This window comes from Ceratotherium simum, chromosome 7 (assembly GCF_057802395.1).
Source record: "Ceratotherium simum simum isolate JZ-2026a chromosome 7, ASM5780239v1, whole genome shotgun sequence".
Taxonomy (NCBI): Eukaryota; Metazoa; Chordata; class Mammalia; order Perissodactyla; family Rhinocerotidae; genus Ceratotherium; species Ceratotherium simum.
Genome location: NC_141906.1, coordinates 71,189,981 through 71,215,111, shown reverse-complemented (window position 1 = coordinate 71,215,111; position 25,131 = coordinate 71,189,981). Strand labels below are relative to the sequence as shown.

At 45.3% G+C, this 25,131-nt stretch overlaps 1 protein-coding gene across 1 annotated transcript in view; it reads right to left on the bottom strand.

Annotated features, from left to right (window-relative positions):
- The window catches only part of GRIK4 (glutamate ionotropic receptor kainate type subunit 4), a 292,256-nt gene that overhangs the window by 539 nt on the left and 266,586 nt on the right, over nt 1–25,131 (bottom strand). Inside the window, exons 15-18 of the mRNA XM_014785032.2 lie at nt 22,912–23,077; nt 21,267–21,492; nt 17,179–17,307; nt 3,137–3,255 (exon numbers count right to left, since the gene is read on the bottom strand). Of these exons, the coding sequence (XP_014640518.2) occupies nt 3,137–3,255; nt 17,179–17,307; nt 21,267–21,492; nt 22,912–23,077 (640 nt within the window). The remainder of the gene's footprint in view (nt 1–3,136; nt 3,256–17,178; nt 17,308–21,266; nt 21,493–22,911; nt 23,078–25,131) is intronic.

The window sequence follows — 25,131 nt, the reverse complement described above, 5'->3', positions numbered from 1 at the left end:
CCCAATTTAATATTCAAACCTCCATACCGTAATATTCACAGCCCTGCCAGCTGCTTGCCCAGTCTCTGTTTGAACACCTTCAAAGACAATGACCTCACTACGTTGGGAAAGAGCCCATACCATTTTTGCACATTTCTGTTGAAAGCTGCTGCCTTCCATTGACTTAATTCCCTTCCCTGAAATTATCCTGGTTAAATTTGGACATTGAAGCTGACTAAATAAATAACCCCTCTACCAAATGTCAGTTTTTCAAGTATTTGAAAAAGCTACCATGTCTTCGCGAACATTCTGTTCTCAGGCTAAAGATTCTCATTGCTTTTAATCAACTGGCTATGGCTGGAGAGGATGCATTCTAATAATAACTATAACAACAAAAACAGCAACCACCACTCCTACAGGTCCACAGTCTCTTAATATGAAACTCTTGGGTCCAGCTGTGTTTCAGAATAATTTGGAGTTTAGGAAGGTAATACAATACACATACAATATATTATGTATCACATCCAGTGGGGTCTGGGGCAGATCCTATACTCAAACACATTAATATTTCCATAGTAAAATGTATGTATGTTCACACTGATTGAGATAAAGTCCATAAACATTAGCCTCACACAAGTTCAAGTCAACTTTTGTTGCCAAATGCATTTGCATCAAACTTACAAAAACCTGGAACTTTCTGAGGTTTTTAGGTTTTAGAATTGTGGGTGAAGAATCATGAATCTGTACTACTAGTACTGTTATACCCATTTTGCAGATGTGGAAATGGAGGCTCAGAGAAGTTATATATCGTGCTACAAATTACTTGGCTAACAAAGAGCTGACGAAGAATTTGAACCTAAACCTTCCTACTCCAAAGTGCATGCATACTCTGTTTAATTCTCTGCTCTGTGCTGGAAAGGACACTTTCCCAGACCATGATGGGAGAAGAAGCCTTTTGTTCTTTTGTGTTCTTTCCTCCAGTCTTCCAGTTCTATCAACAGGACAGTTGTTCTACCATAGCAAATAGCTAACGTAGACTTTACTCTTCATTTTAGCTATTGGAAGTGCTTTTAACTCCTCACTGGACTTTTCAAGGTACGTCCAGACCATGAGTGAGCCCTTGGGAGCTCAAATGTGCACAGATCCTCCCCCTGCAGCACCTACAGAGAAGTAGTATCACCTAATGGAGTATGGCCTGAGTTAGGACTTGAGACCTGGATTCTAGACCTGCTGTTGTTACTAAACAGCAGAGACTCTAGCCAAATCACTTAACTTCTCTGTGCCTCTAATAATAATTATAACAACAAAAACACCACCATCTGCCTAACCTATTACATGTGACAAGAATAGAACAACATATATTATTTGACTGTCAACTATGTATCAAGCCCTGTGCTTTGTAGTGGAAACATAGAGATAAAAGACACAGTCATTACTTGCAGGCAGAGCAATGTCTATTAACCAGACTGATACAAAAATCATTGCAATACCCTGTGTCACTGGTCTATGCACAGGTTACAACATGGTGGGAAGGAGGAGGAGTGATCATTTCCACTAGTCCAGAGGAGAAGGCAGGAGAATTGGGGGAGGTTTCACAAGGAAAGGAACACTTGAACTAGATCTTATGGAATAAGTAAGTAGCATTACCATGTAAGTGGGCAATGGGAGAAAGCCAGTAAAGCTGGAGAGAGCAGTAGGAGGGGAACCAAGGGGGCTTGGTGCCACGCAAGGCAAGGGAGGAGAAAGCTTCTGGAAGGAACTGTCCACTTTGTCAAGGAGCACACTGAGGTCCAATAAGGCTCAATGGGTTCTCTTTGGGAGGGATCAGACCTTTTAGCAATGACCTTTAAGTGCAGAGGTGGGGAGAAGCCAGACCTTGGATTGAAGACCCAATGGGAGGTGAGGAAATGGAGACTGAGGCAGTCGGATGACCTTGGTTTGGAAGAGGGAAGGGATAGGGCAAGAGTAATAGTGAGACTGCTAATATTTTGGAATATGGGATAAACATGAGCATATGTTTGGATTTGGAGGAGAGAGCAGGCAGAAGAAAGAGGAGAGAGAGGATAATCCCAGAGTAGAGGACAGATGGCATCAAGGCAGAGATGGAAGGATGACCAGAACATCTGTGCAGCTGAAGGTGTGGCTACAGTTGGGGGTAAATTTTTTAGTGGAGGTTTTAATTTGGGGCGGTCACTCCTCATTTCTTGATAAGGTGGGTGGTAAAATTAACCTCTTTGCATGTAGGAGCACAGGGGAATGAGGAGTGGGTGATGGTGTGGAAGTCCTACTGGGAAATGGGAAAGAGGCCGAGCACAGAAGAGCAAAAGGACTGGCAGGCAGTGTTGTATGGAAGCCTATACGAGGCTGGACTCCCTCATGCTGGAAGGGCACTGGGCAGTTATGTACTGTTCTGAGCTGCTTCTCCAGAGCCAATTAGGGAAGGAGGTTTTAGGAAGATCCAGAGTTGGGAGATTGAGAAAGAGGCTAATGTACTCTGAAAACCAAATAATGCAATTAGCATGTAAGGATTTGTGCCCTGTCTTGGAGGTAGAATGGAGGTAGCATGGGATAAAGGCTTCTTCCTTCTTCTCAGACTCTTGGATCTGTGTGAAATTTATATTAACCTAGTTTCTAAGCCATAGGTTTGGGAAATAAAATTAAAATTAAAAAACTTTTTAAAAATCCCTGAGAAGGAAGATGTAATTCTTGGGCTCATGTGAATTGGAATACCTCTAAAATTTTTTACCTGTAAGGCAAAAACATACTTAAGATGGAAGAACTCAAGTCATTATTTCCATTAGTAACCAGGTACTTTTGCCTGTTTTTCTTTACAATACTGCATCTTAAATTATAGTTGTGTAAGACCTCATTGTTCATAAGACATTTTTCACATATTTATTTGCTGGGCTGTTTCACAGAAGAATCTGAAGCCCAGAGGTTAAGTGCCCTTTCTGTGGCTGCATAATTAGTCAGTGATGACATATTGACCCAGATCTGCCTTTGACCCTGGGACTCTTTCCTTTGCGCTGTCCCGTGGGCGCTCCACCCTCTCGCGGGATTTCACAGGTTTTGCCTAAAATGACTTTTGTATGTGCAAGAGCCTGTGAACTTGGCCCCGTCTGCCAACACTATAGGTCATACCCCTTTAAAAGTTTACCTCAGTAGCTTCTGAGTGTCGGAGAGTCCATAAAAACTCCAACATAGCCATAAAAATGGCCACAATTAAGCCACAAATAAGAACCACAAAGATTCCACCAATATTCTCCATTCCCAGTCCTGTAAGAAAGTGAGAACAAACAAAAAATAGTGAAAAGAGCTGGAAGACATAAGCATTCTACAAAAAATGCTGAAAGTCACTTAAACGACCAGAACTTGAATCTTGTAAATGCTTTACACACATATTCCTTGAAGAGATACAATTATTCTTTTGGGAAAAAAAATGCAGCATAGCTGAAGTAAAAGAGGGGATGGGGCTCTAGTTGCAAATGGAGGAGACTGGCGAGAACCCTCCAAAAGGCTGCCTGGGGTGGGAGATGAGGGTCATTTTAAGAAAAAGGCTCAGGGAAAATTTGATGTAGCCTATAGAGACGTGATACCAAATTCCCTGTAAATTCTAGCAGTTTCATTAAAAATTTAGTCAATCATCCTAATATTGTTTGCTTGATATAAAGCAATTGTTTTAACCAAACTATGGATAGAAAAAATTATGTCTACCTGTCTGTCAACATGTTACTAAAATACTTATTTGGAAAGTAAAACTTTTTATCCCAGCAGACCAGTGGTTCCCAAACCTGGCTGCCATCAGGACCACCTGGGAAGCTTTTTAAAAATATTGATTTCTAGTCCTCACCCTAGACCTACTGAATCCATATCTCTGGAGATGGAGCCTAGGAATCTGTATATATATATATATATATATATATTTTTTTTTTTTTTTTTTGAGGAAGATTAGCCCTGAGCTAACATCTGTTGTCAATCCTCCTCTTTTTTTGCTGAGGAAGTTTGGCCCTGGGCTAACATCTGTGCCCATCTTCCTCTACTTTAAATGGGATGCTGCCACAGCATGGCTCGATAAGCGGTGCATTGGTCCGCGCCCGGGATCCGAACCCGCGAACCCCAGGGCCACCAAAGCGGAGCGCGTGAACTTAACCGCTATGCCACTGGGCCAGCCCCCTGGAATCTGTATTTTTAAACACATTTCACAGATGATTCTTTTCCAGCCAAGGCTAAAATTAGTTTGCAAATTGACTTATTTTTGGAAGCATTGTATATGACTGTAAGTTCCTTGAAGTCAGGCATAGTTTCTGGTTGTATCCTCATTGCCTAGCACGATACAGGCATATAGTATATACTCAATAAACATTTGTAGAACTATATGGTTGTTTCATTTCCACAGTGTCAAATATTGAGTTTAGCCATGTAAATGGATGCTTTCTTTGGTATTAGAGAAACTCAGACTTGAGGGGAGTGTTATAAACACATGAAACCCTGATTCAACAGGGGCCACAATCATAAATCAAAAAGCATCTTTTATCCGGGAAAATGCCAAGAGGGTAGCTTATGATCTGTGCTTTTTCAGAACGCTTGCACAGTTGAGTGTCTGTTCAACCAGTAGTGCGGTCATGGGACATGGAGCCGTGTCAGTGTTAGGGAAAGCCAGCTTCACACAACACTAACAGATGAGCCACGGGGAAGGAGCAGAAATCTGATACAACCTTCTGCACCTTCGAAAGCTAAAAAATAGCCCTACCTAGCCATTTCAAGATGCCTTGGGTTTCCTCTCACAAAGCCTCAAGTGGATGTCTGTTGTTTTCTGTCTTGTCTTTAAAATACCAGCGCAGTGCAGTGCCTGCCTACACAAAGAATCGGCTACAGTGGCTCCAAGGGCTCACATAACGAATGCATCAAATGCACTATATACTCTGGTCTGCAGGTCCACACAGGCAACTCCTGAGTACCTCTGTGAATACGAGATCCTCTATTTTGAATAATCAAAGTTAAAAACTCAATTCAAAGGGAAGGCACAGAAGGTTTGGAGTAAATTTCTACCTTCCAGGAGGAAGGTGCTTGGGGTTCATTTGAACACCTGCCTTTTAACCTGGGACCATTTGGGCAGAAGGTTTTTGACCATGACAACATCAGGATCCATGTGAATGGGGGGACAACAGGGACACTTAAGAAGAAATGCACCAAGGATTAGCTGGGGTATGCAGGCAGATGCTCCAGCCACAAGTTTAAGGGTGGTGAGAACTGGGGTATTGGGATGTGCACCTAAGCATCATGGACAAACTGGTTTCTCCAGCAGTGCTTGTGGAGAAAGGCTGGATGGAGATCCCCACTGAAGGGGAAGTGACAACTGTGCCACGGTAGATGCTACCTGTTCAGGTAAATGAGTCCCCAAGTGACTGCTGTGGTGCTATGAGACTCTCCTATCACTTTGGGACAGCTCTGCCTGATATAGAAAAGAGACTAGGATCCCCTTGAAGGGCCTCAACCTCCCCTCGTCTTTCTGCACAGGAGCTGTTCTGTCCCCTCTCTGGGTCCCATTCTGCTGTCTGGGCTCTAGCTGCTCCGCCTGCCTCTCTCAGTCACCACCCAGCCCTCCGCAATCTTTTCCTCCCCACTGACTCTTTCCCTCGGCACATACACACACTCAGGTTTCCCCCTTCATAAAGAAAAATAAAAAACTCTCCTTCCCCTTCCAGCTCTGCCTAATGAACACTCCTTCTCTTTCCTTCCTTCCCTGGCCAAGTTTTTTGAACAGTTGTCTACACCAGAACTATTTTAAGACATTTTAAAGCCCTGAAAACACTTATATTTGGAGGACTGATCTCACATCAAAGCAAGTAGAAGAAAATGCACCCACATCTTATGTTAAATGCATTTTAAAAATTTTGCTTCTGACGTGACTGAGTGACAAGAAACAGTTAATTTATAATTGGCTGAGATTTCTCAGCAATCATTGTGCATACAAGGGAACGTGTGCAAAATGGAAAAATCTAACCCCAACATTGTTTCTAAATGTAATGAAGTTTTTATGAATTAAAAATTAATGAAGTCAAAACAATGTTACATTTTGGAGATATTTAATTAAACATGCCTTAATTTAATTTTGCAGTTTTCTTTTTGCATTTTGAAGCTAATAATTTTTTTCAGACCTCAAACATAATTTTGGACATTTGAAAAGCTTTTAGGCCGTAGGTAGTCCATCTATGGTACCTGAAGGAGAAAATAATTCTGTTCTGAATTCACTTTTGTTTTTCCTATTCACGGCTCATCCCATGCAGTTTTGTCTTGCACCACCAAAACCACCCTCACCAAGGGCACCGATGAACATTTTGTTTCTAACCTATTGGAAATTTTCCAGTCTTGGTCTTAAGTGACCTCTTGTAGCACGTGACATTGTCAACCACACCCACTTCTTGGCTTTTTATAAAGCCATTGCTCTTTGCTCTCATCCAATCTTCTCAATCGCCTTTGCTCACTTGGTCCTCATCTTCCTGCACTGGGTCTCTTGCCACTCTTCTACGCACTGGCTGTCACCAAATCCTGCTGATTTTACCTCCTAAATACTTTTCAATTTCTTACCCTCCTCTCTATCTCTCCTACCACTTCCCTAGTCCAGGCCCCCACCGTCTCTTGCCTGGACTATTGCAGCAGCCTCCAGAATGATTTCCCCACTTGTAGCTGTGTCCTCCTCAACTCTACCTTCTGGGTGCTTTCTGAAATGCAAAATCTAGCTGCGACACATCCTCTAGTAACACAGAACTGTTTGCAGTTCCCAGCACACATCAGGCAGCTCCTACCTTCTGTACCCTTACTCCTGTTAGCACGTCTGCCTGGAACCACACCCACCCCCGGACACACACCTGGCTAACCTCAACCTGTCCTTTGAGACTTAGCTCAGGGGTCACTTCCTCCAGGCTGCCTTCTCTGATCTTACCTGACTCTGTTAGTTATACTGCTTTTGTGTTTCACTGATAATACATTGTGTATCACTCTAATATTGCATAAAATAATACATCAGTTTAATGTTATATAGCTGGATTTCCCACTAGACTGTGAGTTCCTTGAGGGGAAGATCCATGTGTTGTTCAACTCTGTAACCCCACAATCATGGGGCCTGGCCCATAACAAGAGCCCAATAAATGTTTGTCGAAAGAAGGAGCAGACAGAAAAAGGATAAAGATATCCAGACATAGAAGCAGGCATTATCAAAAGCTTTGGATCCATACTGTAATATGTATTCATTCCTAATTAAATTCATGTTTAAAACAATAGTGAAGTGTGACAGTCCTCGTTGAGTGCTCCCAGCCTGGTCACAGAGGCAGATGGCCCAGACTGTCCTGAGTGGCTGGCCAATGTGGGACCGAGCACCGACATGGATAATCCACAATGTGGACTGATGTACCGGGGTCCCAGACAGGTGGGGGTAGGGGGGACGGTGCTAAACAGACAGGTGATCTGTGCTGGGATAATTTTGATTCGATCAGGGAAACCTTCTTGGAGGAGCTGAGGTTTTAACAGAATGCTGGTAGAAACCATGAATCACTGAAACACCGCACAGTCTTTCTTTCCCAGCTTCTTGAGTTTGAGGGCCAGCATGTTAATCATGGGTGTTGGCTCCAGTGTGCTGATTCCTGGCTGAGTGGCCTCCTCCCCCCAGGAGCGAGGCTTTGTATACCACTGGTGCCTTTAGGAACTTATTGGAAAGTGGAAGCAAGAATAGATTGCTGGCAGAGTCAGAGATGAGAAACAGATGGAGCGGGGAGCGGGAAGCGAGTGTTAGGAGAGTGCAGCCGTTCCATTTAACACTGTCATCATCATTCTCCTAGAAGTCATATGCTTTCCACAGCACACAGCCATTACTCAGAGGAGCCTCTGATGTGGACTCCCTCCACTTGGACCACAAGGCCCTCACTGTACTACAGAAGCCCCAGGACCTGCAAGGGGGAGCATCTCATCACCCCTCCCTTCCCTTCTTCAGACGGACCACACAGAAGTCATGCAGACAGATGGCTTTCAAACTGAGATTTTCTCCTGACACTTGAGTCTCTGAACCTCAGCCATGCCCCTGCCATAACACTGTATTGACTGAAATAGAATCGAACTCGCCCTGCAGACTCCTGGTTGATTAAATATTAACTTTGTTGTCACTCACGGATTGCCCACAAATACAAATAGTTGACAAATGCAAACGAATAACCCCCTTTGTCTCCAGAACTACAGACGGGAAGGGGAACCTGGAAGAGAGTGCCCTTGAACAGATCTGAATCTCCTCCCACCCACCTGCTCTGCCTCTAGTTCTGACCGGCAAATAATCACTTCTTGGATTCGGGTGCACGTATATCTCAGGCCTCAAAACCCTTGCATATCTCAGGTAGCACTGTGGAAATTTGCATCTGAGATGCAGGGAAGCTCCTTTTGAACAAGGAAGGGGTAGCTGTAGCCTGAGAGGCAACGAGGCAGAGGCCACAGGAGCCATGGAGGCAGGTGCAGAGAGGGGAGAGGCTGGTGCCACCATGCCACCAAGGGATATATATTTGTTCTTTGAAGTCGGTCAACACATCTTTCTGGAGGAGCTTCCATGAGCTGAGCCCTATGCCAGGTGCTGAAGCTCTGTGCAATGTTTCACACTGACAACATTTGACAAGATCATGGATCCTTTGACCAGTATGACTTTCAAGCACTTTCTATTTCAGAGTCACATTCACCTACATCCATGCAAATATATTAAATGGTCCCACCTCCACAGACTTATTGCTTGTAAACAGCAACCTCACGTGCCCATGTGTGAGCTGACCTGCATGACCGTCCCAGAAAATATAAGTGATTCATCATGTTTGCACTGCTGAGGACTGTGAAATGGTAAGTTTACCATTTCTTCTCGCATTCACCGTGACATCCGTTGACAAGACCTAGTAGATTCTAGAGATAGTGATGGAAGAAGAGTAAGGAAAGGGACACAAAATACAAGAGGGATGGGAGAGGCATCTGATAAATTTTGCAATATTTCAAAACACAAGTTATGGGAGAGGTACTTCACAATTTTTCAAAATATGAACTCAAGCACCTCACTTATCCCATTCAATTGTCATCAAAAACACTGTAAAGAAGATCCACTGTCAGCATTTTATAAAGAAACGGAAATTCAGAAAACTTAAGTTGCCCACGTTTTCACAGCTAAGATGTGAAATCTAGATAAATCTGACTGCCCACCTAATGTTCTTCATAAAACTAAAGCTGACCTTTATGAGTGTTTACCATGAGCAAAGTTACCACACTAAACATTTTAATTCAATCCTAACAGTTGCCCTGTGAAATCAGCACCACTCTTACCTTCGTTTTCCTGACAAAGACTCCAAGGTACTGGGGTCAGGTAACCTGCCCAAGGTCCCATGGCTGACAAGGGGATGTGCCAGATCCAGACTGAAGCCGGAGCCGAAACCCTGACCCCTACCCCACACCACCTCTCCCCAAAACTTGGCATCCCTCGTGCTACAGGGGCGTGATTACAGAACTCAACCTGGCACCCCAAAGACTGAATTCATTCCTGAGGCCGTCCCCCAGAGTGACCCAGGAAGAGGGTCTTATGTGTGGGCTATTAGTTCCATTTACAAAATCCCCTTCTCTCCTGAGAATGTCACATCCAATGTTTGAATTGATGATGTATTGACTTAATCTTGGCTCAGTTTCCAGACAAAGTCGGGCTGCAGTCTTTACAACTGTTGACCTCCTGTGATGCAGACACGCTGGGCCACCAGTCGCCTCTGTTCCTGACCACGCTTTCTGGCACCCCCCTGCACTTTCTCTGTCTCTCAGCAACCAATCTGAGTTGATTAGGGAGAGGCTTCCTGTACAAGCGTCTCTCCGAGACACTGTCTAAACTCCCATAGTTGGGTTTCCAGTCTTGGCTCTCTCCAAAGAAAACAGAGAGCCAGGATAATTGGGCAGGGCCCCTTGAGAAGAAAGAGAGAGAAATGTCTCCAGAAATCCCCCTCTGTCATCACTGGCCCCCTCTCTTGCTCAGATGTCTCACACTTTCGTTCCCACTGTGCCAGACAGCAAACTTCCTGCTCTCTAAGGATTTTGTGAGTCAACGCCACCGGCCTCTTTTCCATACTTGAAAGGGGACCCTGATTTTCACAGCCTGGTGGTGTATTTATGTTGCTTTGAAGCCTGATTGTGAGCTTGTGTTTTTCAAGATAAAGGTATTTAATTTCCTTGGAATTTACCGACTACCTTTTTGTCTAGCAATTGTTCTGCAAAGCCTTCGGTAATCCAATCCCCCTGAATCAGTATGCCGGCATCTGTGAGCGGCTAGCGATATTTCTTTTTATAGGAGTTGAGTGAGAAAATAAATAAAATAAGTGTTTTTGAAAAGAAAAAGCAGAAGAAAATGAAAGAGCTTGGAAGGAAGCCTGCTTCTTTTTGTAATTCTCCAGTCTTCCACATGGTCTGCCATTGCATTTTTTACCTGCGTATGAAAGTAGATGGTCCCTGAGCTATTGGCAGGGAAAGAAATAGGGAGAGACGAAGAGAAGGGATGATGTTTTGGTTCCCACTGAAGCCAAGTAACACCTGGAAAATGACTCAGGATTGGTGGCATCATTCCAATGTTAGGATTCTTCTCTGGGATTTTGGCAGGGATGTTTGAGCTGTAATATTGAACTAGAAGTGGGGTAGCACCAAATCCTTTTCTCTGAAATTTTTCCCATTTTAGCAAGATAACAAAGGAGAAAAGGATTATGTTAGGCACCACACATTGTCGGTACATTCTAATTGAAACCAAAGTGCCTATAGCCACTCTCAGCTTCAGAGGTTTCTGAAAGGAGGACCCCCTCACAGTTCCCTTCACCTCCATCCCTCTCTGCCTGTTCCATATTCGTCTCCTTCCTTTGGGCAAAAGTGAAGGCCAACTGATTCAAATCACGAGAAGAAAGATCGCCTAGGAAATGCTTTGGAAAGCAAATTAAAACGACTGCCCTTTGTTCAATTTAAGACACAAGGGAAAAAAGTGTTCCTGTGGCTACATTCCTGGTCACCATGTAAAGACTCAAAGGAAGAGATCTCTTGGGTCATGCTGGTCCTGTTCTTCTGCCACAGGAGGGGGGCTCCTGAGCAGTGAGTTGTATTCTGTAAGTCTGATGGCTAATTCTCCAGGTAGAGACCAAGCAACGGCACCTCTTGTTCTAGGCTAGTGCTTCTCGCTTGGCTTGGAGGAGGTCACGTGGACTTTCACTTGGTCAGGAAGTCTTTTAGCCTCTCTGAGTAACACTTGTTTGGGCTTCAGCCATGGCAGAAATGGGGCCACTACATTAAACTGGCATTAGCTGCTGTGGCTGGGATGGGAGCCGAAGCCCTGGCTCTTATGGCGATTTGCATAGCATCTCCCAGACAGCCTCCTCTTGGACATTATCACTTATCAATACGGCTTACTCTCTTGTTCCAAAGGAAGACTGCATAGAGGCAAGTTAACATTGGCTGGCTGATAGAACCCTAGCACCTTCTGAAGCTTTTGGAACCCGGGCAGGATGACTTCCACTGAATTTTCCCTTTTCATCTGCTCAGTTCTCATCTCCGTGCCAGGTAACATTGGATCTCCAAGTGCAGAGTAGAGAGAAGCCTCTTGTTCACACCTTTCCATCTTCCCCAGGAGCCTGATCTCCCTGTCCGTCTCCCTTCTCCATCTACCCTGAACTTTGCTCTCAACAGGCTTCTTGAACTTCTGTGGAATGGGGAAGAGTTTCCAAAGCCAACCACTCTGCAAAAATTATAATCATTTTTCTATAAATGTACCTAATTTCTACCTCAAACTCCCATTTCCACTCAATTGCCAAAAATGTAGAGACTTCTCAGTCATTTCAGGTTTAAATTCAGTTAAGTGCAGTGTTTTCTCTGTTCCCCCTTTACTCCTGGATGTATTTTAGGTCTGAGGTTGGGAAGGAGATTAGGTATCATGGGGATGGAGTTAGGTGTCTGGTCTTAATGCTGGATTCCGCTCAGATTTCCAATATCCCTGTCTGGGGCCCAGGAAAACACAGGCCTGTCACCAGGCCCTTTCTGCCCTGGGTCCCCATGTGCCAACTCTTAAGTCCCCACTCCACCATGGCATGATAACATATTTCTGGGGCTTGCCAAACTCCAGAAGCAAGAAAAATCTCTTTATCTCTTGGAATACCCAACTAATCTAGGAGTTCTAACTGCCACTCTCCATCTCCCAGTAGGGTACAAGGCTCCTTCTAAGGGACCCTCAACAATATAACTATCCTTCCCTGCTCAGAAGCTCCCTGTAGAGCCAGGGCATCTTTTTATCTGGTTTGCAGACTGGGTGGCCTGGCTCTTCCATTCTTTTTTCACTCTCCAACATCTAGTGTCAGCTTTATGCCAAGCTTCCTTCTGGTATTAGCCTTCCGTATTCCAAAATACTTTTCTAGCAAATCAAAAACATTGACTTCTAAAAACATTGTCTCTGCTGAGTTATAAGAACTTCTTTTGGAATTTAAAGCCAATAATTTGACTCTTTGTTTCTCCCAAGGCAATGACTGTCCCCTGGGACCATGAACGCCACTGAGAGCTCAGAATCCCATCCCATAGCACCTGCTTTCATCATGCCACATCTTACCCCAGAACTTTTGAGGTCTGCAGCCAATACTCTCAAACCTGGGCCAGTGTGCTATTGGTGTACCAAGGCATATGGAAAGCTCTGGGATGTTGATGGGGCATCTTCCCGGGACCCTGATTTTTACTTAGAGCTTAGGTGGCAAAACCATTTTTACATTAAATAACATGTGTATAATATGTTGCAAGATGCAAAATTCACGTGTGTTTTTAGGATAAAACAGAAGACTTTAAGGAAATTCCAAGCATGGTGGGCTGCTTTAGACTACATCTCCAGATCCCCAAGAGTGCACACTCAGTCTCCTCTGCTATTAATTCCTTCCATGGGAAAGTCTGAGACATACTGGTTTGCAGTCCAAATGCCTTTATTCAGTTTTCAATGCCCTTTAACTCCAACCTCATCCTACTTACTCAAACCAATTTCTGAGTGCAAGAACTGTGCTCCACACATTCCTAAAGCAGTGACTCCTAATGGATGCTTCAAGGGCCAGGCCAAATGTCTCTGTAAAGCCTTCCCTGACCACTGCTCAGAATTAATCTCTTCCTCCTCTGGGCTTCATAACCCTTTCTTTATAGCTCTGTTAAAGCATTCCTACAGTGCAACTGTCATAGAAACTATTTGTGCTTCTCTCTAGGTTCTAAACCTCTTGAGGGCAGGGCCATGTCTTATTCCTTTCTATAATCTCAGAGCCTAGTACAGTGCCTGATATGCAATGGTTTACAATATTTGTTGGATGCAATGGGGGCTATGTGAACACTTTCCATGCTAACACCTGGGGCGTCCTGGTTCCTGTTTGGGAGGAAACAGACATAGGGAGTAGTACCAGTCTGGAAGTCCTTGAGATGATCACCCATTCATTCATTCATTCAATCATTGTTCATCCTTTCATCAAATACTGATGTCAGAAGATATGCTGGTCAGTGGGCTACAAAAATAAATAAGACACAGTCCCTGCCCTTGAGTTTTTCATAGTCAATGGGGACAAATATCAACAGACACAAAATAAATGCCCTAAGTGTTGATTTTAGAAGAGCTATCTAGCCTTGAGGAGCACAGGATGGGCAGGCATACTTGTGGCTACAGACACTACTCAGACCTCTCATTGTGACTTAATAGCTCCTTTAGGCCCAGATTTTGGAATAAAATTAGTGCTGATTTCCTTTGTGTTGGGAGCTTTGCTGCGTGTTTAGCATAATGTATCTCATTCATTCTTCACAATAGCCCTGGGAAGTAGCATTATTATTATCATCTCTACTTTCCAGAGGAGGAAACTGAGGCTCAGAGATATTTCACAGTGTATATAACAAGGCCATCTATGGAGTGGAGTCCATTTGACCCAATGCCCATGATCTTGAGCCCTATCAAAACTGCCTCAGGGAAGAGAACCATCCTAGTGGCTATCAATAGAACAAACAGAAATGCAGGAAGGTAAAAGTTTGATGAACTGCATTCTTGGGTGGTGGGGGTGGGGACTCCATTGGACTTTGGGCGATATCTAGAATGGGAGAGAGAGGATCTAAATCGAGGTCCCTGCGTGAAAACTGTAAGGAATCCAGATCCTGTGTCATCATCCCCGTACTTGCCAATTTTACTGCCCTCTAACTCTTTCTCTATAGGACTAGTGGCATACATAAATAAACCAAATAAATAAATACGTGCACAAAGGGAAAGACCTGTGGCTGGGCTTAGGGGTCAGGGATGAAAGGGAAACCTGGAGCAATGGGAGCGACTCAGCAGTGAGTCTCAAGGGGAAACGGGCTCTAAGAGATCAAACGGGATCAGGTTTACAAAGGAGAGGGGAGCTGGGACCGCAACTAGCAGGAAGGAGGGGAGGAGGGACACTTGCGGTGGGCTAGTGCTGTAGCCTGGGGCTGGTGGGGCCATGCAGGAGTCGGTGGGCTTCCCTGCACTGCTCTGAGCCCTTGCTCTTGGCCACCTCCCATTTTGCTCCAGCCTCCCTCAGCTACAGTGTCTCTGTGTCACCGCATAGGTTCAGCCAGCCGTTCAGAGGCAGGAACAAGCCGACTGAGTGGAGGGCTCTGGGTGTGAAGGCTACTCAGGAAGTAATTAAAGCACAGTTCCATTAGTCACTTTAGTGGGGCCCAGGCAAACACAGTAATTGGTAGCTTTTGACAGCTATCAGTCAGTAGCTTTAATCACACATCCCACAAACATTTATTGAGTATCTACAATGTTCCAGGCTCTGTAGGGGAGGCTAGGGACTTAGAAACAAATTATACTGGTTCCACATCTAAGGTGCCATCAACCAGGCAGAGGAGACCAAGAGTTGCATGTGGTGTATTGAGTGCTCCGTCCAATGTCATAGAAGGCACTCAACCCACCGTGGGGAGGTGGGGTAGAGGGGACACAGATACCTGGATAATTCTCCTATTTCACTTATCAGTCAGAGGAAGGACCCAAGGTCCCTCTGCTCTGGGTCCCAGGTCTACCTCTCTGTTTCTACTCTAGATTACTCCAGATCAAAGCCACTACTGTTTCCCTCCATCTCCTTGGTAAGATGGCACTCTTCCCACCACTGTGAAGTTCATTGTTATCACAGAACAATATTAACATACATTAAATTATCAATAATCTCTCTCTCTCTCTTTTGTTTCTTTTTGCTGAGGAAGATTCACCCTGAGCTAACATCTGTGCCAGTTTTCCTCGATTTTGTATGTGGGTCACTGCCACAGCATGGCTGACGAGTGGTGTAGATCCGTGCCCAGGATCTGAAGCCATCAACCTAGGCTGCCAAAGCGGAGCGTACTGCACTTAACCAATACGCCACAGGGCTGGCCATCGATGATCTCATTTTATTTTGAGTGTTCCAGATCTAGTCAGATTTACATTGCTTTCAAACCACGTGTCTTTTTATGGGGAGGGGGTGGTGAGGAGCATTTTGCCACCCACACCTTCCCCAGTACAAACCCTCTACCAAGGGCAGCTCTCCCCATGGGAATCTTTCTCTGCTCCACCTGTACCACCTATGGTCCCTGCTCACAGCCCTGCCACTGCACTAATGTCTGCCTCTGCAGCCCCTGCCTACAATGACCCCCTCTACCCTCCCTCCCTATCCAGGTCCTGGGCATGTTCAACCTCTAGTTCATTCTGTCAAATCCACAGAAGTTTCCTGATACTTTACTCTGTACCTCCCTCAGTTGTTTTTTTCTCTGAATAGAGTTAGTCTCCTCCACACTTGAGCTTTAGGGAGTGGAGAGTCAAGAAGTGTGTGGCCTCACTGGGTTCCTGGGAGGGAAGGGGCAGCATTTCCTCTAAAGTACAAAGGGCTTGTCCCATAGGTCCATATTCCTGAGACCTCTGAGGACAGAGATCCTCATAGAGACACTTAGACACAAAGCCATTCATTCATTGTCTCATCACGGATAATCATTCATGCTGAGCAGAGAGGGAAGTATGTGGTATCATTCATTTTACTCCTCGGCTGCCTTCCTAGGGGAGAGCGTGCATAGGTAAATTTGTTGCATATTTTAGCAAGGCTGCAGTAGATTACTAGGGTGATCATATGATTTACTGTCCAAACCAGGACATTTTGAGAATGAATGGAGGTTCTAAAAATAACCAATAGGCATTAACTGATCTATAACAGATGTAATCTGGGATGACCCTGGGCGAAGCAGGATATGTGTTCCCCCGACAGAAAATCCTGGGTGCTCAGGGACTCTCAACACTCCTCAACTCCACATGTCAGTCAGTGACTTCTTTCCATCCAGACTGACTTAACATTCATTCATTCATTCATTCATGCATTCAATAAAATATCCATGAGCCAGCCCCTGTGCACAGCCCCATGAGGAAGACAAATTCTGACCTCGTGAAACTTACATTCTAGTAGAAGAGGTGGAAAGTAAACAAATAAACAATTAGAAAATATAATATCAGGCAATGATGAGGTCTGGAAAGAAAAATAAAGCAGAGTTCAGGTGATGGGAGAGAGGCGTGGGGTGGGAAAAGAAGACCTCTCTGAGGGCGCTCCCTCAGGGAGGCCAGGAGGAGGGAACAGTGCATGGTTCCAGAGGTGGGAGCTGGCTGGGAGGCTTGGGGAACAGAGAGTAAAGGGGGGAGTTTGAGGGAGAAACAGACCAGATAGGGCCTTGAGGCCACAGAAAGCTTGAATTTCATTCCGAGTGAGATGGGAAGCCACTGGAAGGTTTGTGCAGGGAATGCTGCAATCTTGTTTGCATCTTAAAAAGAATCACTCTTGTTACTGGTAGAGACTACACTGTAGAGAGGCAGGAATGGGAAAGGAGACCAGACTGTTGTGAGGTGATGGGCTTGGGCCAGGGTGGAAGTGGTGGTGCAGGTGGGAGGAGGTGGCCAGATTCAGGAGACATGGTGAAAGTGGGGTCTCGAGGACTTGTGCGCCAGGCGGGCACTGGATACCTACAATACGCCAAGACTCTGGGACAGGACTGACCCCCAGCCAGTCCAAGCCTAGCCCGAGGTTCCTTTAAGGCTTAGTCTCATTGGGTCCTAGAAGTTATTACCTGGAATCAGGCACCAGAAACAAGCTGCTTCGGTCCTTTAGGGCAGGAGGGGGAAGCCCTGACCGTCCTTACCTTTGGCTCTGTGATCTTCCTCCTTGGGGCACTTGCCCCCTTCCCACCATTTGCGCTTCAGAATTTCCAGGCGGTTGTTCTCCTGCAGCTGGAGAATGGCCAGATCAAACTCATCCCGGAAAACTGAGCCTGCGGGGTCACAGGAGAGCCCAGAACACGGGATGTGAGTGCTCTCTTATGCATCACTCTGCTCCCGTTCCTGGTAAACCTCCCCGCCACTCTGCCCACTTAACATCAAGAGGGAAGTGGCAGATGTGGCAGGGGTCCCCGCAGGAGCACTGCTCCCCACTTTGCTCATTCTGAGAACTTCCATGGAGAGGAGGGAATTCTGGTTTCATGCGGGGCACTCAGGAATTTCGACTTTCCTTCTCTCCACACTGACTGGCAAGTCCAGCCCATGGCCAAGACCCCAGTGTGGGTCAAGTGACAGCTTTCCAGGCAGCGGTGCCACCCCACCTCTTCACCTAGACACCACCGCTTTCTATCGACGTTAACCGACCTGCCCACTGACATGCGGGAAGCTGGTTGTAGTTTCCCATCCGCTTCCAGGAGGCCAAGGAGGGAAATCTTCTGACATAAACCTCTCAGTCAGTCAGTTGTCTATTCTCTACTTTACTTAAATTAATTTTTCATGCACTTGTAACTCTCATTACATTACACCTGACAATTGTTTACCCAGAGCAGCCACCAATGAGAGAAGAGCCACCCCAAAGTGTGACAGAAGCCTCCTCTCCTCCCTCTGTGTGGGGAATCCTGTCACAGGGCATCCCCAGCCCTCAGAGCTGCCTGCTGAGTGCCCCAGAACCCACTGGCCATCCATCACCCCTTCACACCACTCCTCCCTGCCTCTTCAAAACAGAAGGCTTCTGTTCAGTGCAATTCTTTTCAAATTTTTCTAATGAAATATGGTCAAGGAGCTTTGGTTCTGGAATTTAGGTTTAATCACAAAAACAGGCTTAAATGAAACTGTGGAAAGCCCCAGCACAGGCTGAACCCTGAGATCATTAAGAAAAAGTTGCCAAGAGGCTGGATATCAACTAAACTGCCCAGGTTTCTTGCCCAAACTCTGTCAAGGCCTGATGTGGACAGATGCCTCAAAGATTCAGGCAGAAGGTTGGAACAAATAGGCTTGTGCTTTCAAATTTTTTTTTTTTGTGAGGAAGATCAGCCCTGAGCTAATATCCGTGCTAATCTTCCTCTTTTTGCTGAGGAAGACCAGCTCTGAGCTAACATCTATTGCTAATCCTCCTCCTCCTTTTTTTTTTTCCCCAAAGCCCCAGTAGATAGTTGTATCCTTCTAGTTGCTGTATGTGGGACGCGGCCTCAGCATGGCCAGAGAAGCGGTGCGTTGGTGCACGCCCGGGATACGAACCCGGGGCCGCCAGTAGCAGAGCGCGTGCACTTAACCGCTAAGCCACGGGGCCGGCCCATGCTCTCAAACTTTAATGTGCATAGGAATCACCTGGGGATCTTGTTGACCTACAGACTCTGTTTCAGTGGGTCTGGGGTGGGGCCTGAGATTCGGCATTTCTAACAAGCTCCAAGGTGATGCCCTGCTGTGGGGCCATGGAATGTATTTTGACAGGCAAGGAACTAGATCAGCTCCCAGATCTCTTTGGACTCTGACAGCCCATGACTGCATAGATAGAACTTTCCCTACTATAGATACAACTATGCTTGGGCATGCAAACCCCAAGCCTGCAGCACCAAATGGGTCTGTGTAACTGATTTGGGGGAACATCAATAGCACCTCATATATAGTAGGTCCTTAATCCACACCGACAGTGAATGGCTACGTGAACTAACAGATGGTGTTAGGTGGTAAGACTACGGAACATTCCAGGTTTAGGGAGAATGGTCCAGCCCAGCAAGGCATTTCAAGCAATTTTCGAGGCATTTTCAACCCAATCCCAACAGCCCACCAGGGGCCCCATGAAAGGATTATTCCGTTTACTCCATGTTTGCCCACTTAGCTCCTAAACCACCGAATTTTCCATCTCATTCCTTATTCTATTTCTCTTAATTTTCCTGGGTCCAACTACATTGACTATTCTATAGGTATGCCCTTACCTCCCACTTAAGAATGACACACATGCTTGTCTTTCTTGGACATAACCTCAGCTGGACCTAACTTCTGTCTCATCAGTGGACTGTGCAACGCTCTTGCCAGCCTGATCTGAGAACCTGGGCTAACCCACAGCTCCCCTTCCCCACCTATCCTGTCCTCCCAAGCTGGTGGGACCCACTGGCAACACGGTCTGGTAAGCGAAGAACTAGATTTGGAGACAGGCATCCCAGGCTCAAGCTCAGCTTCTCTACTTATTCTGTGACCTTGGACAAGTAACTTATTGGCTCTGAATCTCAGTCCTATCCTTTAGAATGGGAAGGACTACATCTACCTTGCAGGTGGGATGATTAAGTGAGGTAACACAAGTGAAAATAGCAACATCTCAGATACAGGACAAATGTATTTCCTTCCCTTTTTCCTTGGTTACTGATGAAAATTTCTAGAGTCAGTCTGCTTTATGTCAACTCTCTATAGGTTTGTTCCATGAAGATTTTTGAAGCATCTGACATTTCAGTTAAATTTGTTAAATTGCTAGAGTGTTATCAAGGTGCACCTTAAGTTCATTCTGTAGTTCACTCCACCATCTTGAAACAAGATGTCAGCCAATTAATTTCTCAAAGGGGCCCAGGATCTGTGGTATTAATGGGCATCAATGAAATATGGTGGTAAGTGAAGGGTATGCAGGTTTATGAGTGCCCTGAGAGAGGCCTCTGATTTACAAAACTGCTTGCGTCAGATTGTAATAGAGATCAAGGATGAACCATATTATTGTCTAAGTTCATTGGCTTGGTTTCTGACCAGTCTTTAAGAAGTCATCTGCTTTTATCAAATAACATAGACAACTATGGAAAAGACGGGGAGGGCACCTATGTTCCCCCAAACAGGCTAGGTGGGAGTTGATAGGTATTAGAAACCTAATTTTACAAATGAGATACGTGATACTCAAAGAGGTTAAAAAACCTATCCAAGGTCCCACAGCCAGTAACCAGGGTGCATTCCCAGGTCTGCCTGACTCCAAACTCATGCTCTTTACACGTCACAGATATAACTGAAGGCTATAATTTACAGAGTTCGAGTTAGGTAAAGATCAAGAGAAGGAATGTGTAAGATAACAGCAAAGATGCGCATGCTATATGTCAATGTCCCCACATGGTCTGATGGCCTCAATTCCTGCTTCTTCCTGCGCTGTCTTGTACACCTTGTATGAGGACAGCCTTGGATGAGGACAGCCTTATACAACGTGGCTCTCCATGGTGTGTGAGGGACGAATGCATGTCTGAACCACCTGAGAACATTTTCAGATTCCCCTCCACAATCACAGGAAGCAGCTAAACATGTTCCCCCTCATCTTCTGATGGAGGTACTACCAGCATGGGAAGGCCTGAAGCATGAACATCTTTCAGAAAGCACAGCTGGGAAACCTTTCTGGAAGCCAAACATCTCTACCCTCCCATAACAAACTGGATGACATATAGTCAGTAAGCTGAATACCAGAGCTTTACTGCCCATTCTCAGTGACCTACGCTGACTCGGAGTAGACGGATCAGTGAGAACCATAAATGAATTGAAAGCCATTTCATCTAATCATGTCAGTTCCCTTTTGCAGTAAACCTGTCACCAGGGACAAAAATAGCAAAATTAATTCATTTGGGTTTTACCATCTCCTTCTTCCACTGCTAGTAGAGATGTCAATCAACAGAGAAATGGCCAAAGGGCAGGAAGCAGAAGAGGGGAGAACAAAAGCCTAAAGAATTCACCAAGGGCATCAATGTGCCTTTAATAATTAATTAATAACTAATCAACTAGCCCTTCAATAATTAAGGATTGAAAACTGATCACTGATTGGTGGAAGTATGTGAGTTTGCATTTTTTTTAAACCTAGAGAATGCCCACCTAAAGTCATTGTTAAACTGCTTCTAGAAACAGGGGTTGTTGCATTCAGTGCTGCATTCAGTGGTTCTAGCTACTCTGACCCTGCTTGGATGAAGCTACCCAAGGAGGCTGTTCCTCTCCTGCATACCGACTGGCATGCCAATCCCATAGCCCTTGGTGTCCAGCAGGCCCCCAATCTGAGTGAGGTTGCAGTTTCGCTGCCGATAGTACTCATTCATGGTGGACTCCAGAAGGAAGGCGTAGTTGGAATTCAACACCCTGGCGATTCCCTCCTCCGTGCTCTTCACAAACACACTCGGCTGCTTGGAATACATGTAATTCCACATGCGTTGGTAGGTCTGATAGCGGGAATTCTGGGAAAAGAACAAAAGGAAGGAGGAATGGGAAAAGAAAAAAGAAAAACTGGCTTAAAAAAGGAAGGAATCAAAGTGAGCCTTAAAATCCTGGCCCTTCTGCTACTCAGTCCCCTCATTATATTCAATGACTTTTTCCCTGTCTCTCAACTGCCATTGCATGACAGCAGGAGGAGGGAGTGGCGCCTTGGACAGCTTTTACAGAAAGACAAAGAAGGAACAAGGACCTACAGCAGTGTAAACTCTGCCTACTGATTTGATAATTGGTTTCACCTCATCTACCCTAAAGAGGTCTTCCATTGCCAACCTCCACGTTCTGATAGAAGTAAGAATGGAAATTCTGGTTGTGTCCTTCATTGTCCTTCAGGTTGGGGGCAGTGAACTCAGGCTCACTCAGGACTTCTAAAGAGACACCATCTGAAGGAACAGTGGCAACTCTTTTCTATCAACCATAAACCAATTTATCAATCACATATCCAATGCTGGCTTCTACTTTACAAATAATAACAAAACTGTGTGAATCCTGGGGGTCTATCCAAACCCTGTGTTTGTACGATGCCTTTGCTGGTCCCTGTGCCAACTTTTCCCATTCCTCCTTCCTTGTGTTCTTTTCCCAGAATTCCCACTATCAGACAAGTTTCTTGCATGGAAAACACAAAACTGAAGGCCTTGGACTTGTTTCATATGAAAAAGAACTTCTTGGGGAGTAAGTTGTTTAGACACCTCTTAACTCAGGGGAAATCTGCTTCCCTAGAGATCCTGAAGCAATGAAAACTACTCCTCTATCTGGCCCAGATCTGTCAGTCTTGGGGATCAGTCCCTTGGTCTGTTAGCTCACACACCATCGTGGCAGGGCCTTCTCCCAATTCTTGCAAGGGACTCGCAAAGAAACCAATAGGGTCCTGATCTGATACTCATCCGTTCATCTCAATCTAGTGTTCCTTACTCTTCACTCATTTGTATATTATTCTAATCTTCCTTTTCTAAGTACTATCTATAAAATTTAACTCACTTAAAAAAATTAAATGCATACATTAGCCTCATCCTATGCAGTAATATAAATAAAAGTACAAGTTAGATTCACTGCATAAATTTTTTTCTAATACTCATTAAAATAAATATGAAACTATTGCAATTAAAAAATAGTTCTGCTACATTGTACCTAAAATCATCTCAAGTACCCCTAATCATTCATGTGCAATAATTTGGGACAGGCTGATATTAACCCAAAGTGCTTTGGAGACCTCATCCCAGGGGTATTTTGTGGAGCAGAACAAAAATGAGCCCCCCGTGAACTTCTAAACTAGATGTTCAAAAGAAATAATGGGACGAGAAGAGATGTTTTTATCTCCAGTGGACAAACATCTCAACTTTCTTCTGTCCACTTCCCGGTGTTGGTGAACAACCAAATGGCTTTACTTGGAAGAAGGTCATGCTGGAGCCTCCGTGGATTGTGCCATACTCAATGGCAGTCTGGTCGGCCAGGTCATCCACCGACTCAATGGGCACGTCCATGCGCTGCACGGTCAGGAAGGCTGCCAGGTTGGCCGTGTAGGATGAGATGATGATCAGTGTGAATGCCCACCTAGGTAGGAAAAGACCGGGAAGTAATCATTCCCCAGGCACTCCCAGGAGTCTTAGCCCCCAATCCCAAGAGCCCAATGCTGCGACATAAGAGAGACTAGGTGTCCTTCTTCTAAAGGTGCTCTCCACTTAGTGGGGGAAAAGAAAGGCATGGCATATGATATCAACGAAAATGAATAGTATTTGTGAGGGTTGCCTAGAAGACAGTTGGGTTTTTTCCCTTATTTCCTAAAGGAGGTGATTATCGGGCTATTACTCAAAAGAGGTGTGTCCACACGCATGAATAGTTTGGGAGACTGTGAGAAATGAGCTAGTGCACGAGCTAAGGGTGCCAGCTCTGGGGGCTCTGCTCAGGGCTAGAGCAGGAATGGCACCCTCTGTCTCCTCCTGATGCAGCCAACCTTCAGATGAGCACTGCCACGCACAGAGGATCTGCCATGAGCCACACACGCTATCTCACACACTCCCTACAACTCAGGGAGGCAAAATTCTTATCCCAATTTTACAGATGAGGAAACCCAGAGAAGCAAAATAACTTGCCAAGTAACACATTGATAATCCCATATTTTAAAACCAGTTCTACAAATTGCAACAGCAGAAACTCTTTAAGACTAACTGGTGCAAAGCATCTTTGAACTGCTAAGAAGTTGGAACCACAAAACACTCTCACAATGGTCATGCTATTTCAGAATAGGAGGTTGTTTTATTGGGTAGATTGAACTCATTTAAAATTAGAATAGTTTTGCAACTCAGGCAGCATACACACTAAAGTCATTAAAACCAGTTTGTTCACTTAAGTAGGTTAATAAGCCTTCTACCATCTGGTCAGCAGTATGGATCTGCATCCCAATCCATTTGTTTATGGGGGTTCAAAGATATATGTAAGCACAATTTGGGTTGGATAATCACAAATTCTGAATCAGTGGAGTCTGAATTAATGAGGCTTTCCTCATCACAAAGACATTGCTAACTAAGGCACAGCGTTCGCCACAGGATTCAGCAGCCGGCAGCGTCCAAGTGGATTTTCAAGAGCAGGAAGTCCCCTTGTCCTCTTTGCCACGGTGCCCAAGAACTCCTGTGGGCTGCCTCCCAGGAGTGACGTGACAGGGGCATCCACGGACTCAGTGGCGCATCCATATGCCAGATGACCAGTAAGGTGATCTGGTTTTAGTTCTGGCTTTGTCCATTTCCACCTGTGACACCTTGGGGAAAAGCCTCACACCTCCTCTGAGCTCGTTTACCTGTCTAATAAACAGGGATAATGTCTGCTCTGCCTATCTTCAGAGAGTTGTGAGATCAAATAAGATAATACGTCACTGGTGATTAATAATCTGTAAAGGACTAGATGAATGTGAGATACAGAGAAATGTAGAGACAGAACCTCAGCCTGAATATGAAATCATTTGGCCACCTTCCCTATTTGTGATCTGTAAGTGCCAGGTGTCCCTCTATCTTCCAGACTTGCTTTCCTTGCTCCTGCCTGGGATCTTACACTCTGTTGAAGTTGTTTCTCACGACCAACCCCCAGACGAGGCCAGGGGGTGAGTGATCCCCAGGGGGAGGCCAGCATTCTGAAGTGCTCAGCTCCATTTGCTAGTGCCCTGGGTAATGAGCCCCGGGTTATGGACATGACCTCAGAGTTGGCTGGGGAGGTTCCCTCAGCCCCATGGCTGCACTCTGGTGTCTGTTCCACCTTAGGTGGCCATGTGGCTGTTTATGCCACAAGTCACAAGCGAAGGAGTCAGAGAGCATCAGTAGTTCAGTACAAGCCCCTTGCTTCTGCCGAGAAAGCAAATCATGCCCATATTCTCTCCAGAGAGGTCAGTGGAACCTTGCTCCTGTGTGAAAGAGGCATTATCAGTTGTAAAGCTGGCATTCTTGTGAGTCAAATGGCATTTTGTCACTTGTTCCGGGTGAGGAAGCCAAAGTAGGCCACGATGGCCCTGTCTTCTGACCTCCCACTCCCCCAGAGAGTTGACCAAACTGAGGCCCTGCTTTAAAAACCAAGAACTCTGAGAGGCAGCCAGGCACACTGACACCTCAGGGTCAGGGCTG